At 43.0% G+C, this 15,836-nt stretch overlaps 1 protein-coding gene across 2 annotated transcripts; it reads right to left on the bottom strand.

Annotated features, from left to right (window-relative positions):
- Positions 1 to 5,584: 5,584 nt before the first annotated feature.
- Positions 5,585 to 15,173, bottom strand: melk (maternal embryonic leucine zipper kinase). 2 transcript variants are annotated; one of them, XM_047575684.1, is made up of 18 exons: positions 15,099 to 15,173; positions 14,737 to 14,867; positions 14,569 to 14,654; positions 13,549 to 13,665; positions 13,295 to 13,438; positions 13,124 to 13,192; positions 12,728 to 12,820; positions 12,364 to 12,462; positions 12,107 to 12,175; positions 11,232 to 11,330; positions 10,859 to 10,945; positions 10,552 to 10,683; positions 10,249 to 10,410; positions 8,611 to 8,866; positions 6,975 to 7,071; positions 6,693 to 6,852; positions 6,435 to 6,538; positions 5,585 to 6,344 (listed from the first exon to the last, which is right to left on the bottom strand). In XM_047575684.1, the coding sequence occupies exons 2-18, from the start codon at positions 14,813 to 14,815 to the stop codon at positions 6,167 to 6,169; spliced, it is 2,031 nt and encodes a 676-aa protein (XP_047431640.1). In that variant the 5' UTR covers positions 14,816 to 14,867; positions 15,099 to 15,173; the 3' UTR covers positions 5,585 to 6,166. The 2 variants fall into 2 exon arrangements, with proteins under 2 accessions (XP_047431640.1, XP_047431650.1); XM_047575694.1 differs by having other exon boundaries at positions 14,737 to 14,820; positions 15,099 to 15,168.
- Positions 15,174 to 15,836: the final 663 nt, after the last annotated feature.

Raw genomic sequence — 15,836 nt, 5'->3', positions numbered from 1 at the left:
AAGAAAAACTTTGCAAGTCTGGGAGATTCTTTATTTTAGAGGCAAATATCAACACAGAGAACATGTAAAAGATTCCAAATCACGTCTGGAACGTGATGGATAAATATTGTCCAACTTGACATTTGCAGTACAGTACCATTACCATACCATCTTAAGCTTTGAGTCATTAAAACCTGTTTTAATTGATGCAGTGGTACATCGATAAGCCATAACATTATGACCACTGACAAAGGTGACGCAAACAACTTGTGACCATACAATGTTCTCCTGGGAAACTTTTGGACCTGGTGTTCACGTGGATGTTACTTGGACAAGTACCACCCCACGTAGGCCGGACGACAAACCCCCACTCCTTGATGGAGGCGGCCACCTCCCAGCAGGACGCAGCCTGACACGCAAAAGCGTGTATAGGAACAACTCACAAAAACATGAAAAGCAGCAACAAGGCGCTGACCTGCCCTTAAATTCACTAGATCCCAAATTGATCAAGTATCTGAGGGATGATCCACAGAGGCCCCTCCCCTCAACCCACAGGACCTGCCACTAACAACATCCATCCATTCTCTGATGGGTCACTACTGTTTGGAGGCACAAGGAAAACCTACACAATATTAGGAAGGTGGTCATAATGTTATGCCTGATCGGTGTGTATTATTTCTCACGGCCAATCTCCATAACACGGAAACTGCATTACCCCCGAAAGACTCCTCAGACTCAGTCTGGCCGCGGATCATGTCCGATCAAAACTTTCTTCCCGCCGACGTCTCTCTGAGCCAATTTCCCTCCTTTTCGGACGAACATTTGATAAATGGCCTCCCTCCCCGCTCTCCTCTTACAAAACAAGACAACTTCCCCGTGTCCTCTTCCCCTCCGCCAGACAATCTGCCGTCCTCTCCCCTTCCACACATCTCAGACAATTACAAACAGCCCGCTTCCCATTTATCACCAACAATTAAACAGCGCGGACTCGGGGCTACTTCATGAGCGGAGGGGAGACGAACGGCGGGAGGAACGAAGCAGAGTCAACAGTGAGAAAGAGAGAGGAAGGCTGACAGCACAATTAAGGTTTTTAATTCTCTGCTTGAGTGGGCCAGTCCAGTCTTTATGCTAATTAGGATGCCACGGCCATGTAATAAATCTCTATGATCCAGCCTCATTTCCCTTCTGTCTCTGTCTCATTCAGGCTCACGCCCGCACGCGCAGCACAGAAAGTTCACCCATTACTTTTTATGGCTTCGCCTGGAGTGTTAATAGTTTTGATAAAATTGTTGTTTTTTTCTCCCCCCCTCCTTGCACATTTTAATGCTTCCTTGAGATCAGAGAGCTAACATTCATTCGCACACGCTGTTTACTGGATGGGCAAGCATTCGCTGCCGTGGCTCAGTGCTTCCACCACATGTAGTTTCTCTCCCTGTTAACTCCCTTTATTAGTGTTTTTCAGGAATACGGTTAGCGCGCCCCGCGCCGGCGGACCTCTCCGTATAAACACGCACATAGTTTAAAACCACGGGCGCAATGAATGCAGAGCATTTTCTCTCATTCCTCCGCTCCTCTTCCTCATCTCCATTTGACAGACGTGTCTAATGATAACATCTGCAGATGGGAAGCAAACAGCACCAACAATCCGCAGATAATTGGCAGAGGCCACATTTAAAGACGGCAAGAGGGAAAATGAGAGGGATAGATAAGTGGACGACTGCAGGCTGTTTGTTAAGGAAGCAGTGGCTGGTACGTATTCACCCTCATTTAGATCACGAGGACTCGAGCTAGTGCCGTTTTTATTTTTTACTTCCTTGTAAGGTGTCTCAAAGGCAATTTAAACAACATCTATGTGGAAAAAAATGAATCACATGAAAACATTCGCACGCCGAAACCTCATCTTACAGCAGATCTCATCCTTGCTGCGCGACTCTACGGCCAAACAGTCTGGTTTTGGTCGGACGCTCCTTAGGGTTCTTCGGCCCATGTGACGGCTCCACCTCGCGGGCGTCGCCGTCGGCCATCGCACACCGTCGCGTGACGGCCAAGACGGCCACGGCCGCCACGACCAAGGCCAGGTGGAGGAGGTACAGGGCGACGTGGAGACAGGTGAGCAGCAGGGACGCGCAGACGGTGGCGACGCACCAGGGTAAAGCCAGGATCAGCAGCACGGAGAGCTGGAGGGAGCTGAGGAGGAGAGCTGGGACGGACAGGACGAGTCTGAGCAGCGTGGCGGCCAACCAGGAGTACAGAGACAGAGGAGATAAGAGCAGGGATACGGCGGCCCCGCTCACGGATGTCGCCTAAAAGGTAGAAATGCAACAAGAAAGTGTGACACATAATAAATAGCAGTGCTACGTTGCTTTTAAAAGTAAGAAGAATTATTTTTCAAGGCAGAGCTCACCTCACAAGCATTTCCATGCGCTGCACCGCTGGATGTCTGAGCCTTATGAAGCCCTAAAAGAACAAAAAAGCAACATACAGATGTATTAAAGAGCAAAAAGCCTCCCAAATGACAACAAAAAAAAGCAAATGTTTGTGTAAAGACACATCAACTCACACAGGAAAAGGAGAATGAGAGCGATTGCCAGCAGAAGCCTCATTTCTGCAGCACCTTTCCACACCTGAAAACAGAAGACAGAGAAGAAACAGGTGAGGACAAAGCTGAATATACTGAACACAACACAACTTGTATGAACTTAATCAAAGAGTTCCACTTTCACTCACCCAGCTTTGCTCCCTGACTGGACCGCCAGCTCACTCCTCCTCCTCCTTTCTCAAGCTGCTCTATATTCTGCAAAGTGTTTCAGCTTTAACTGAATAAATCCTCTTGTGGACTCACTGTGTGAGACAAAGGTTCTTTTGTGCTGGTTTTCAAACAAGCACGATTGACCTACTGCTGACTGAGATTAAGAATGTCAGCGCCACCTGTTTGGGGGGAGGGACAATGACCGGAATCATCATGTCCACCTTTTCATCACAGGAAGAAACGCAATCACAGTCTAATTTAAACTATAGCCCCACTTCGTTCGCCTACGTCATCGTGACGTCATAATAAGTGGAGGCAAAACTGAGGGAAGAATCAAAGAAAAATCAAAAACACTAACTTGAGGTTTTGTCACATACCAGCCACTGCCAGTTGTATACAACTTTGTTTTGGCTTTGGCGATTACAGGAAAGGAGTTGAGTGAGATGATCAGGTCAGAATAATAATTAATGAATCATCAGTTTCATCCTGAATAATGTTATGTGTTAGACTAAATCGTGACTGAAAATACGTTAAATTGATCCTTCTTGATACACGTTAATGCTAATGCTAACCGCGTGCTAACGCAACGTTAATTGCGTGTTTCAAGAGTAGCCAAACAGAAGTTGCATTTACTATTTTTCCCCTCCACAGTTGTTCCACTTACTTCTTGCAATATCTTTGTTGGAGACGCTTAACTTGAGAAAGTGTGTGTCCTCCTTTGGTACAATCTTCCATCCAGTGAGTGAAAGCGTAGGGGTCGATGAATATAGTCCAATCAGTCAGAATCAACTTTTTAAAATAACACTCACGGTCTGGGGAAGTGAGTGTATTAGTATATTCTCTAAAACATGCGTTTCCCTCGTCCATTCCTGCCAAAACAGTCAATTGAAACATGCTAACACCTGTTTACAAGCTACAGTGTTGAGATACGTTGCTTCCAATTAATTAAGCCCCGCCCCTCAAAATACGTCCCATTGTTTACAACCGTGAAGGGGTCTTATATGATGACCCAAAACATGTTAATAGAGAAGTTACAGGAAACCTAAGATAAAAAAATAAATAAATAAATAAAAGTAATAAAGATGACAGTCCAGCTGTTGACCACAGTACTTACACAGCCAGCCCAGCAGGACGCATTCCCACCACTTTAACAACATTTTGTCTCACTTCTCCATATCCAACCTTCACCTCTGTCTTAAATGATCGTCCCCACCCCCCTCCCTCTCTCCCAGACTCCATTAAGGTTAAACCCCCTCTTATTATCAGCTCAACCCACCATTACCCTTCTCCTCCCTGCTGAGACACCAAGGAGAACCTGCCACGGATAAATGCTGATCAGCTGCAACGCCGTCATGACGAAGAGGCACAGTGTCTGAACACTGGAGCGAGGGACCGCATACAAGATCAAAATTGATATTTATCTTTACCATACTTGGGTTATTTTAAAGCTAGCTGTTAGACCAGCGGGTCTTCAACATTGTTCAGGTTAAAGACCCCCAAACTGATGAAGAGGTTAAGTAGGGAACCCCCTACCTAATATATGTGTTCTATATTCACTTAGTCTAGTGCTATTTGTAAATATAGATTATTATTATCATTTTGCATTCAGTATTAAGCTATCCCTTATCCCTTTACTGAAATATGTTAGATTCATGTTAATGCGTATTTAAAGAAATTTAAATACGCGTGGAGGAATTTTTTTTTTTTAAAAAAATATATACAGTATATATATAAAAAATGTAATCAACCAAAGATTTTGCGACCTCGCTGCAGTGCCTACGCGGACTGAATAGGGCAGGGATAGGCAACCTTCAACACTAAACACAAAAACTGTATTGTGTTGCATTTACGAAATAAAAGAACTGCTACAGAAAAAAACGAAATTCACGCATATATAACAGGGATTTATCCATGGTTGGCTTACATGCGCTCGAAAAGTTCAATAAATAGCGGGCTGGACCTGCCGGCAGGTGACGTATATTTTGATCGACAAAAAAATTAAACACATTTTATATTAATGTTACAGGATCACCATAAATTCAAATTTAGAATTATATTTAAAAAAAATAACTAAAACTAAAATAAAATACATTTGTATCAAATACTAGATAGCACAGAATGTATGTGCTGCAATGCACTGTGGGAGTTCAGTGTTTTTGATTGATGTTACAACCATGAGTGCGGTGTGCCATTCAATGTCATTCAGTTGTGTAGCTCTTTCTCATTCACTATTAAGTGAATAATTACCGCTATTTTCAAGCAGTTGGCGGAAGAAGTGAATGACTGCCGTCAGTATCATTACTCCACACTGCTTGCCACAGAAAGCCGCAGCAGCAGGACGAAAAAGCCGCATGTGGTTCTGGATCCGCGGGTTGCTGACCCCTGTTCTAGGGGTTATGGACCCCCAGTTGACCTGTGTGTTAGATAATTTAATGTTTTAATATAATATATTTCAGTCAGCCACAGCAATGAGCAAGCCAAGTCATTATCCTTCATAAGCCAGGAATCAACCATTGCTCATCTCTACTGCTTGAAATGCTGAGAACGCGACATTGTTGCCACTGGAAGTTTATTTCCACCATCAAAATCAGCAACCTGTTCGTGATGCAAGTGAAAGACACATACCTGAAGCCTCAAACATCATGACACCTCTCACTACTCTTCTCTTGGCAGTTAATCGCTCAGAAACACTGTCACCGAGCTAAACTATCACCATCAATCTTCTTTACCAGAGTGAAGCGAAGCCTGGAAGATGAACAGAAGGACGATGACAGAGTGTAAAACATACAGACGCGCCGTCGACTCCTGATTGAATAATCTGAGGACGTATAGCTAAAATCATCTCAAGCATCCATGTCCGTAAGCGAAGAACTAATTTATTTTGCTCTTTTTAGAGACACAACGAGACACTTTAAGATGAGAGAAACACAGATAAGAAATAAAAACAGACACTTCATATAACCACATAAAACAACTGTAAACATGTGCACATTAAAAACAATGACAGTAAATTAGAAATGCTCTGCGTGCTAATGTGTGTTAATGAGACCTACAGGGGAGATTTATAGCATCACCACATAAATATTGTAGTAAACACCTGGAAGGTAAATAGTCCTGTTAAATTTGATACACGCTCATTCATCTCAAGAGGACTGGCAGCGATTAGGTTTAGCTTAATAATTAATAATCTATGTAAAACATACATTGTAGACGATCCTGATACATTAAATCTATGAATATTATGTAACATGTATTCTGGGGCTTGTAGGCAGGCCTGAGGACAATTTAAAATATTCCAAAGCAATAATGAAGGACTGGTCATTGATGTGCAAAGACACCTTTGTACGTCTGATTTTTTTTTTTCAGCCATTCTTAATTCCTGGTTGCAGAAATGCAAAGTGTCCATGTATTTAGAAGCAGTCGCCGAGAAAGTGCAGTTCAGATACGGGATGTGGAGAGGACGTCCTCCACCAGATGCTTGTAGACCCACGCGTCTCCCTTCAGCCTCTGGCGGCGCACGCCAACAACCTCCGGCCTCTGCAGCATGCACACCTCCAGCTCAAACGCCATGGTCACTTTACCGAAGTCACCCCAGGTCTGACACTTCAGGGTGTATCTGAATAAAAGGCGAACAGAGCAAAAATCTTAGGTTGTGATCGACAGATGAGCTGTGTGGTCAGAATTTGGGGAGATGACGTGTTTTTACCCTTGCTGAGTGAAGTCAATGTTTTTCTCGGGCAGAATGGAGAGGATCTGGTTCAGGACTTGGTCTGGATTGGTCTGACTGGTCAGAGTCACGTTATATTGTGCCTACAAGAAGACAAGAAAGCCACAGATCAGTAATTCTGTAACTATGTGCTCATTACAATTTTAACTTTCAGGTTTTTTTCATGGTGATCAGACAAAACCATCAATTAATGAGAAGATAATATATGATGGAAGTGTTATTTCAAGGTGCTTTTACCTTTATCTTACGAGGACCGTCACGCAGGCCTCGCCTCTTACTCGGTGTGAGCATGGTGATCACTTTATCCAGGCCTCTCTCCAGGGAACCAAACACTTTACCTCCTCTCTTCTTCTTCCCCCCACTGTCTCCTTTGACAGCCATGTCCAGAGACCTCGACCTGCACGGCGGACAGGGGCTCACTCTAAGTTAAATGCTCATTTTTAAGATTCTGCCAGGGCAACTGTAGCATCTCCAGTGACCTCAGATACACACCACACTACTCTCTAGCAGGTCACTCACCTTCGCTCTGGACTGAAGGCCAGAATTTCAAGGTTTGCAGAATCCTTGTTTTCTGCTGCTCCCTTTTTATTGTGCTCTTTGGATGCACTGCTTCCACCTACAACACATGCACACACAAGACAAGGAAGTGGATTAAGACAGCTGTTCAATGCTCCCGTTAAACTCCAGTGACGAATTATTCTAACTCGCAGAACATTTTTTTCCCCCAATGCTTCTAAGAGCCACATGCCTACACAACAGGATGGCGCAAATACTAGAAAGTAAGAAAACAATTAGGGGTCTTCAACGTTTTTCAGGCCAAGGTCCCCCAAACCAGGACCCCCTACCTACTATATGTGTTATATGTTAAACTCAATCAAGGACTGTTTATAAACATACATTATTATCTTTCTGCATTCAACATTAAGCTATCCCTTGTCTAAAATATGTTTCATGGTAACGTGTATTTAAAGAAATTTAAATTTGTGGAAAATTAAAAAAAAATATATATATATAAAAAAATGCAATCAATCTATTTTGTGACCCCCCTGCAGTACCTCATAGAACCCCTAGGGGCCATGGACTAGACTGAATTAGGGGTTTGAATATTTCTGAGTCAAGCTCAACAACTTTAAACTCAAGTGGATTTGGACAAAACTAACACAAAGACACTTAATAGTATTCACACAAGAAAAACATGTAAGAGTAAGGATTTTGTTGACCCCAAAGAAACTCTAACTGTTTAAGGTAACAGCCCTTTGCTCTTATGCATGGGACTGGCTGGCTTTGACATTGGGAGTTGTGAACACAAAGACAAAACAAGCCTCACACACACACACACACATAGAGACAGACACACACACACAAAAGAGACTTTGGTGGCAAGAGAACACATGTCACTACAGCCCACGTGGGACAGTGAGCAAAGGAAAGAGACAGCTACACCTGTCACAGCACATGCCGAGGGACACAGACACACACACGGACCACTGTGTGTGTGTTTGTGTGTGTCTGTGTGTGGACGAGTAAGTAACAAGTAGCACCGCAGCTTAGAAAACAGGAGGCACATTCCTAGGATTTAACACCAACTAGGTCGGCTGCAGCGAGTTCCTCGGCTGCCGGCTGGATTCACAGAGAGGCTGGACGTCACTGTGACAAACAATTAAGGCTTTAATGATTCTCCGTTCACATTAGCGTCCTTCATTTTCAGATAAGTTAATAGAATTAGCTCCCTGATAATAACCTCACCTTCGAGTTGACGGAGATAAGCGTGCGTGCGAGTGAATCTGAGTGTGTGTCCGTTTTTTCAGTGGCGTAATGACAGCTAAATCATAAAAATATGAGAGGCTTTGGGATAAAACACAGGCCCAATAAATGAGTTTATTACCAGAAGACAATTTACTTGCAAATGTGTGGCATGTGGATGTGGCACTTGTGATTACAAGGGCTGCATGAGGACAGAGGGAAGGGGAAAGATAAATGAAAGAGGGGGGGAGGTGTGGCGGGAGGGCAGTTGGTTAATGCAAATCTAATCTAATAGGGATTCTACTTCAAGCCCTTTACATCAACAAACAATTACAGTATTCAAATAAACTGTAAGATTCCCCGCAGCTCTGCGTTGTTTGCAGTGCTTGATTAATCAAGGAATCCCTCTTACCTTTAGGAGTGACCGCGTTGGATTTGGTGCCACTGGTGTTGGTGTTTTGGTTGGGGGTGGTCAACACATTCTTGTTGGGGCGTGCGTTCTTCTTACTGGATACGGGAGTGCGAGGGGGCGGCAACGCAAAAATGTCACCGCTGTTCTCCTTGTTCTCCTTGTTCTCCCCCCTCTCCTGGCGGCGCGGTGTTGCCCGCCCCCGTTCTGGGTTCGGGCTGTAAGCGCACCTTCTCTCCACCGATGGAGACGTCAGCCTCTTTAGAAGTACAAACAGAAAAATATGAAGCATAGGTATTTGTCTGAAAGATTCAAGCTTCTGTATTTAAGGTCGGATGATGTCGGAAAGCTTTTAAAATCTGCTTCATCAACAATTTGTAGGCAACAAAACCCGGATTTCCACACACGACCTGCCTCCACACCGCTCCGCACCGCCCACTTTAAATCGCTATTTTCATTATGAGAAGGTGGGCGGAACGAGGCATAAAGGGATACTTTTCTGGTTACTGTCTAGTACCTCCTCTGTGGTCAGTCTGAAGTAGGGGAATTGGGGCTGAAAATGTGACATGGAACGCTGCTTACTGCTGATTGGTCAGAAAAAAAAATCAGCGCCAGGTACAAAGCAGGATGTTTTGGTTTTGAGAACTCAGGGTTTTTGACTAGTAGTGAGCTGCTCACTTTCAAAATTCTGCTCTCGTGTTGGTACATTTTTAAGTGATGACTGGAAAAGTAATGTCGTTCTGGACCAACCAGGAGGTGAGGGCTTTTCTGTCCTTGTTGGGGGAAGACAGTATACAGCAAGGGTTGGATGGGACCTCTCAGAACGACTAGGTTTTCCAGCTGATTTCAGCTGAGATGCCCAAACTTGGCTTTATCAGGGCGGAGGAGAAACTTAAAACTGATTATCGGGCAGCCAAGGGGCGCAGCAATACGAGTGGTGCTGAATGAAAGGTCCTGAAATGGTATGAGGAGATGGACGCGATATACGGCCACAGACCAGGAAGCGCCGGTAGGGAAGCTTTCCTTGGATCAATTACACCGTTGGCGCAGTCCTCCGCTAAGTTTTTATCTTTTATTACGTTCATTGTGTTCTGCTTGAAAGCTCATAACTGGATAACGGTTGTTTTCTTTCGTTCACTGGTTGTATGAACATAACTTTGCCGTGTAGCCCGCTGTTGCTAGTAGCAACAAGCGTGGGTGTGGCTAAATCCCGCAAAACCACGGGAGGGGGGGTCACTTCTAAACAATAGAAAAGGTAGTTAAAAAAAAGTTGGTGAGGTGTGGGGAGTATTTGGAAATCTGGCTAAATAGGGAGAGTCTATGAAATCTGTACCAAAACCATCCACTGCCACTTTAAGAGAGAAGCCAGGCGATGTGCTTGTATCTCTTTTATTCTGTTTGTATTTTTTTTTTTTTATGCGTGCAACTCAGCGAATACGATAACTGAAACCCTGGAGAGTTTGCCTGAAGATGTGCATTTTATCTGCATTTTTAAACAATATCACATCTCCTTCCCTTTCAACCTGTATGTGGATGTGAACATTGCTAAGCGACGGGTTTCTTATTCAACCACATCTTTTCAGAATCTAATTATTTTCCACACATGGAAAAGTGGAAACATTTGTACCAAATTCCACATACCGTGTCTTTGTTTGTGGTTCCGTCTGGTCGACCTCTGACTCCTTGAGGTGTGTGCTGTGGGACCGAAACCCACGGGCAGTCGTCGATGTACTCTGAGCAAAGATCCAAAGAGCCCACGATCACAGCATCTTCATCCTCACTGAAGTGGAGGGCTTCCCTTGTCTGAAAGCGAGAGAAATATGAAAAAAAAATAGCACAAAAGGATCAACAAAGGGAAGAAGTATTTAATCTGTGCCACTAAGGCCGGCTGTCAGTAGCCCCAAAATAGAAGAGCATCAGAGAAGTTGTGGTCCTGAGCCTGACCTGTAGTCCCTGGTGCAGAGGGGAGCAGGAGTCCTCACAGCCAGCTGGTTCAGGGCGCAGGCGGACAGGCTTTCCTCTCTGCTTCTTTGACAGCAGCAGCAGGTAGATGGCTGTGGTGTGGTCGTACCGCCACTGTGGGGGGGGGGATGCGATGCAAACAGCGGCAGTATGTAATTTAACATATATCGTACCAACAATGGGAAAAAAAGTACAGAAAGCACCAAAAGCAACAGGGTAATAATACAATACAATATAATAATACAACACAGTTGACACTGAAATATACAGTAAGCATTCAGAGACAGACCTCCTTCACCAGCGCTGTGGTGCTCTCTCTCGATCGCTTCATGTTGACTGCCATCTCAGTGATGCAGTCTTCATCTATGTGGCAAAGCTATAAAAAAAAAAAGACACACAATGTTCACACAAAACTGAAGACAGAAACCTCTCATTCTACTCATCTCTAAAAAAAAAAATCCATAACAAAAAAATGTTGATAATGCTAATGAGAATTTTAAAGGAAATTCCTTAAACAGTGACTCAAGAAAACTCTTCATTCTTGCAATTTCCAATTTAAAACAATTGTATGATCAACATGATAGTCTGATTACAAGCACTGATCTACTATAAAAGCCACTGATCAGTTTGTAATTATGTGGTTGTGTTGTGGGTGTCTGTACCGGCTGCTTGCTGAACCACTCCACGGGGCTGTTGTAGTCTTTCATCACCCAGGGATGGTCCAACAGCTGTCGGACTGTCACACGCCGCTTGGGGTCCACCTGCAGGACACACAGAGGAACTACAGCTGAATATGCAAGAAACTACTGCGAAAGCAGAGATCAACCATATCCACTTATATGGGATTGTTGCATCTTTATTGAATCAATTTAATACATTTCTTTTTCTGTTTTGATACATTTCTACGACTTAACTTAGTTCAACAAGCAAAACAACAAGCACTACAGAGCGCCACGGAAAATCATTCCTGCTTGTGGTCATCAATCTGTACAACTCCTCACTCAGTTGGTTGGATGAATTCCTTCTGTGTATGTAAAATAACTCTTATTTTTGCTAATATTGTGCAATAGCTCATGTTCACTTTCTTTTCATATACTTGTGCATGTTTATTCATGTAAATGTTTAATCTTTATTGTTTCTTAATTTATTTATTGGACTCTGGACTCACCATGTGCAATAATTCTCACTGTGCACTCACCCCATATTCAATGTTATTATAAAGCAACAACTCAGAACACGTGTTCACTTACACATATTTGTATATGTAATTATTTAAATATTTTTTTTACATTGATGTGCGCAGTCTTATTTGAACTGCCTGCTTATTCTTACATACTCTTATTGCATACATTGCACTGTGTTCTGAACACTGGTACACTTTGAGTAGGAGTAGCTGTAACGAAAAGTAATTTCCTTTTGGGACTAATGAAGTAATTCTGATCTGAAAACAACACAGGGGTCGAGTTGTCTAGAAACAGTGATAAACTGTAAAAAGAAACACAATCAAAAAAGTGAACGAAAAAGCCTGAATTTGTACCTGCATCATCTGGTTGAGGAGGAGGATGGTACCCGGAGAGAGCCACCTGGGGTTGTCGTATTTACCTCTCTGAAAAAAACAATACATTTCCCAAACATTATAAAACAGAAACACTGACTGAAACTAATTAGGTGGTGATATTTCAAAGGAAATCTGACTGTAAGTGCAGTAAATAACAGTTGGGAATGATGACAGGACCATTTGGAGAAACGGCTTAGATTAAAAAGGAACAGCTGCAAACAGAGTGGCGCTCTTACTGTAATCTTCCTGTAGAGGATCATGCAGTTGTCGTCATCAAAAGGCAGGTATCCACAGAGCAGAGCGAACATCAGCACTCCCATACTCCATACATCAGCCTGGAGGTTAAACATTACACAGCAGTGTTTCAGCTCCAAGTGTTACAGATAGCATTTCACAGCCCAGCAGCACTGAGTCATGCACCAGTGAGTATGATCAGGACACCATGAAAAAGCTCAACTGTGGAAAGGGCGGGTAATAATAAATCTAAGTGAAAAGCCAGTAAAAAAATGTTGTATGCTTAAACCATTGCAAGTTTAACCTTTATTGTTTCTTTAAAAAAAATAAAACAGTTTATAGTAGTAAACATCAGGCATCTCTTACCTCTGAGCCAATATAAGCTTTTCCCTGGATGAGTTCAGGAGCAGCGTACGCAGGGCTCCCACAGCACGTCATCAGCTCGTAACTCAAACCTCCCTGAGACAGATGCACCAACATATTCACACCATCATTAAAATGCATCATTAACTACAATATACAAACACTAACTCTATTTGCATAACACTAATGAGCATACAGTCGTATTATCAGAGCACAGATACTGTGAAGATGAACGGGCAGAAACATAGTTTTGCAATGTAAAACAGATTTGCAGCACAAACCTGACAAATTTGTATTCACCTTAAAAGAAACGATTTCTTTCTTTCATACAACTTAAGCCAAAACTTAGAAGCAAAAATATTTAACACACGCAGCAGGAGAGGGAATGTGGTGACGTACCTTGGGTCTGGCACACAGGCCAAAGTCTATAAGCTTCAAGTTATGGTCCTCATCAATCAACAGGTTTTCCTGAAGTTCAGGGAGACAAAGATAACAACAGACAATAAGCTTCATATGTAGTATGATGACTTCTTCTAACTACTATACGTGAAAAACGATGGCGGCTTTTACCGGTTTCAGGTCCCTGTGTGCGTATCCTTGGCTGTGGACATACGCCATCGCAGACACGATCTGTCTGAAGAACACTCTGGTCTCTTCCTCTGACAGACGGTCCTTCGCTATGATATAGTCAAACAGCTCCCCACCAGGGCAGTACTGAGACGAGTAAACAGAAAGTTAGAGGGAAAGAAAGAAAATTAATGCACAGACCATATAACATATGTGGTTTCACACAGGACACCTACATATGTGACATGTGACCTTACCTCCAGCACCATGAAAATCTGCGTGGAAGTCTCTATGACCTGGTACAGTCGACAGACATGTTGATGACTCAGGTTCTTCATGGCTTCGATCTCCACTTTCACACGGGGCAAATCATCCTGGGGAGAGGGAGTCTGCCATGAGATTTCTTTCTTATAATTGTCATTATCACTGTTCGTACTAGGGCGGCAGAGTGGTGTGATTGACTGGGGCCTTTCTGTGGAGTTTGCATGTTCTCCCTGTGCAACCATCTACAGGACAAGCGGTGAAAGAAAACGAACCACACTTTGATTTGTAAAATTATTTGTTTATCCTGTCCGTGTCTTGTTTGCTTCTTCATCATTAAAATCCTCTTAATATGAAAACTATTATTAGTAGAAAAACTCTCTTCAATTATACACCAAATCTCTGAATGATTTGGTGTATGCTGTAGGTCTTATAATAATAGCCTCGTGCCTCCAAAACAGATGTGACTCATCAGGGAATAGACGTGGACCTTCAGCGGGTGTCCTATGATGTTGGTAGTGGAGGTCTTTGGATCCTATGTGTTGAAGGGACGGTCCTCTGTGGATAAGACTAGTTCCAGTGCATCCCATAGATACTTGATCAGTTTGGGATCTAGCGAATTTAGAGGTCAGGTCAACACCTTGTGCTGTATTTCATGTTTTTTGTGTTGTCTGTGTCAGGCTGCTGCCAACCAGGAATATCATTGCCATGAAGGGGGCCGGGTGTGGTCAATGTGGGTGGTACATGTCTACTACAAGTAACATCCACATGAATGCAGAACATGGTATTGTAACAAGACGGTCAGTGTTGTCATAATGTCAAGCCTGGTCTGTGTATATGTTGGTTGGTGTTTCAACCCTCAGTCAGATATAAGGGGTTTGCATAAGTGTCCGTATGCTCTGAAGTGTCAGTGGTTTTCATGTTGTGGCTGATCAGTGTATATGTTACTGGCTATATGGGTCTATGTTTGATGAATGCCTTTTGTTCTGTGGTTAAAGTGTCTCTTTCCGACTCACCGCAAGATCTTTCTTGTTCATGATTTTAATGGCAACCTTCTCCCCGGTCAAGATGTGTTGACCCAGCTTGACCTTAGCAAAGCCTCCTGAAAAAACGCACGCAGTTCATAACACAGCGCACAGAGGATATGACACAGACGGTATTTATTTTTACTATATTCGTGTTACCTGAGCCGATAGTCTCATAAACTCTATAATGTTTGTGAAGCTCTTCGGCTCCATGGTCCTTCGTCCTTTCCGTAGGCATCCTCCCTGCTCCAGCAGCACGATAAAACAAATAAATAAACAACAACCTTTTTCTGTGGTAAGAGAACACATTTAAACACTCAGATTAATACCACACTCAATGAAACTCTGTTTCTCTTCAACTTTACTAGCTAATATTGCTAGCCGGCTACCTTAACGTTTACTAATGCAAAGCTGCAGGCGAATAAAGTCATTAATGCCACCACGATATAATAATAAAAGTAGCGTTGGTAAGTAGCAAATGCTCGTTTAAGCCATGCGAGTAACAACATTATTACATTTACCTGAATTTATGTGAAAACAGAGGAAGACGGTGAAGATATGAGCCAACAGCCACACGGGAAAAGACCTTGACTGTTTTGTTGTAGAAATTTGAATTTCGCTCGGCGACGTTGACGGTTTCCTGTTTCCGGTTTGTGCCGCGGGCTCCCCCTGTGGCGAATACGAGTACTGCAGCCACCACAAAAAAAAAGGGCACAAGGGATGAAAGTCTACAGACATGTTGCAGGAAACTAACGAGTGTAATCATACGTTTTTTTTTTATTTTTATTTGTTTATTTGAACTTCATCAAACCAAGCTTAAAAGCAGTACCTCCATCGGTAATGAATAGACTCAAGTACACAAGAGATTAGCACCTGTGTCTAGTCATTCACTGAGAGGTGTAACTATACACTTTTATCATTTTAAAAATCAATTTAGTCACAACAACTAAGAGCGGAGCAATAAAATGCACTGCAAATAATGCACAAGTCTCCAAAAGGAATTCCAGTAACTGAGCAAAGACAACAAATTGTTACCACTGGTCTAAAAAAGAGAAGTGGTCAGATTGCGGTCATGATTTACCATACATGACTTATGACACCAGGAAAACAGCAAACATAAAAATGTTTGGCCCAGAATCTGAGTTTGCATGATGACTCTGTTATTCTGTCAGGGCTGTGACACAGTGCTTGCAAGGAAGTGGGGGTCTGCTTGAGCGAAGGGTCAATCATGAGTATAGGAATAACGTAAAAGAGCTTAA

Source organism: Mugil cephalus, chromosome 2 (genome assembly GCF_022458985.1).
Source record: "Mugil cephalus isolate CIBA_MC_2020 chromosome 2, CIBA_Mcephalus_1.1, whole genome shotgun sequence".
NCBI classification, from domain to species: domain Eukaryota; kingdom Metazoa; phylum Chordata; class Actinopteri; order Mugiliformes; family Mugilidae; genus Mugil; species Mugil cephalus.
The sequence above is the reverse complement of the archived record's forward strand: the minus strand, read 5'-3'. Positions and strand labels throughout refer to the sequence as shown.

What these genes read in the sequence shown, in the direction of transcription:
- melk (XM_047575684.1), bottom strand. Translation starts at nt 14,815, where the DNA reads ATGCCTACGGAAAGGACGAAGGACCATGGAGCCGAAGAGCTTCACAAA. An exon ending in GCCTGTGTGCCAGACCCAAG is followed by an intron (nt 12,821 to 13,123) that starts GTACGTCACCAC and finishes CATCTGTCTCAG; the next exon opens with GGAGGTTTGAGTTACGAGCT. An exon ending in CAACGCGGTCACTCCTAAAG is followed by an intron (nt 7,072 to 8,610) that starts GTAAGAGGGATT and finishes CATGTGTTGTAG; the next exon opens with GTGGAAGCAGTGCATCCAAA.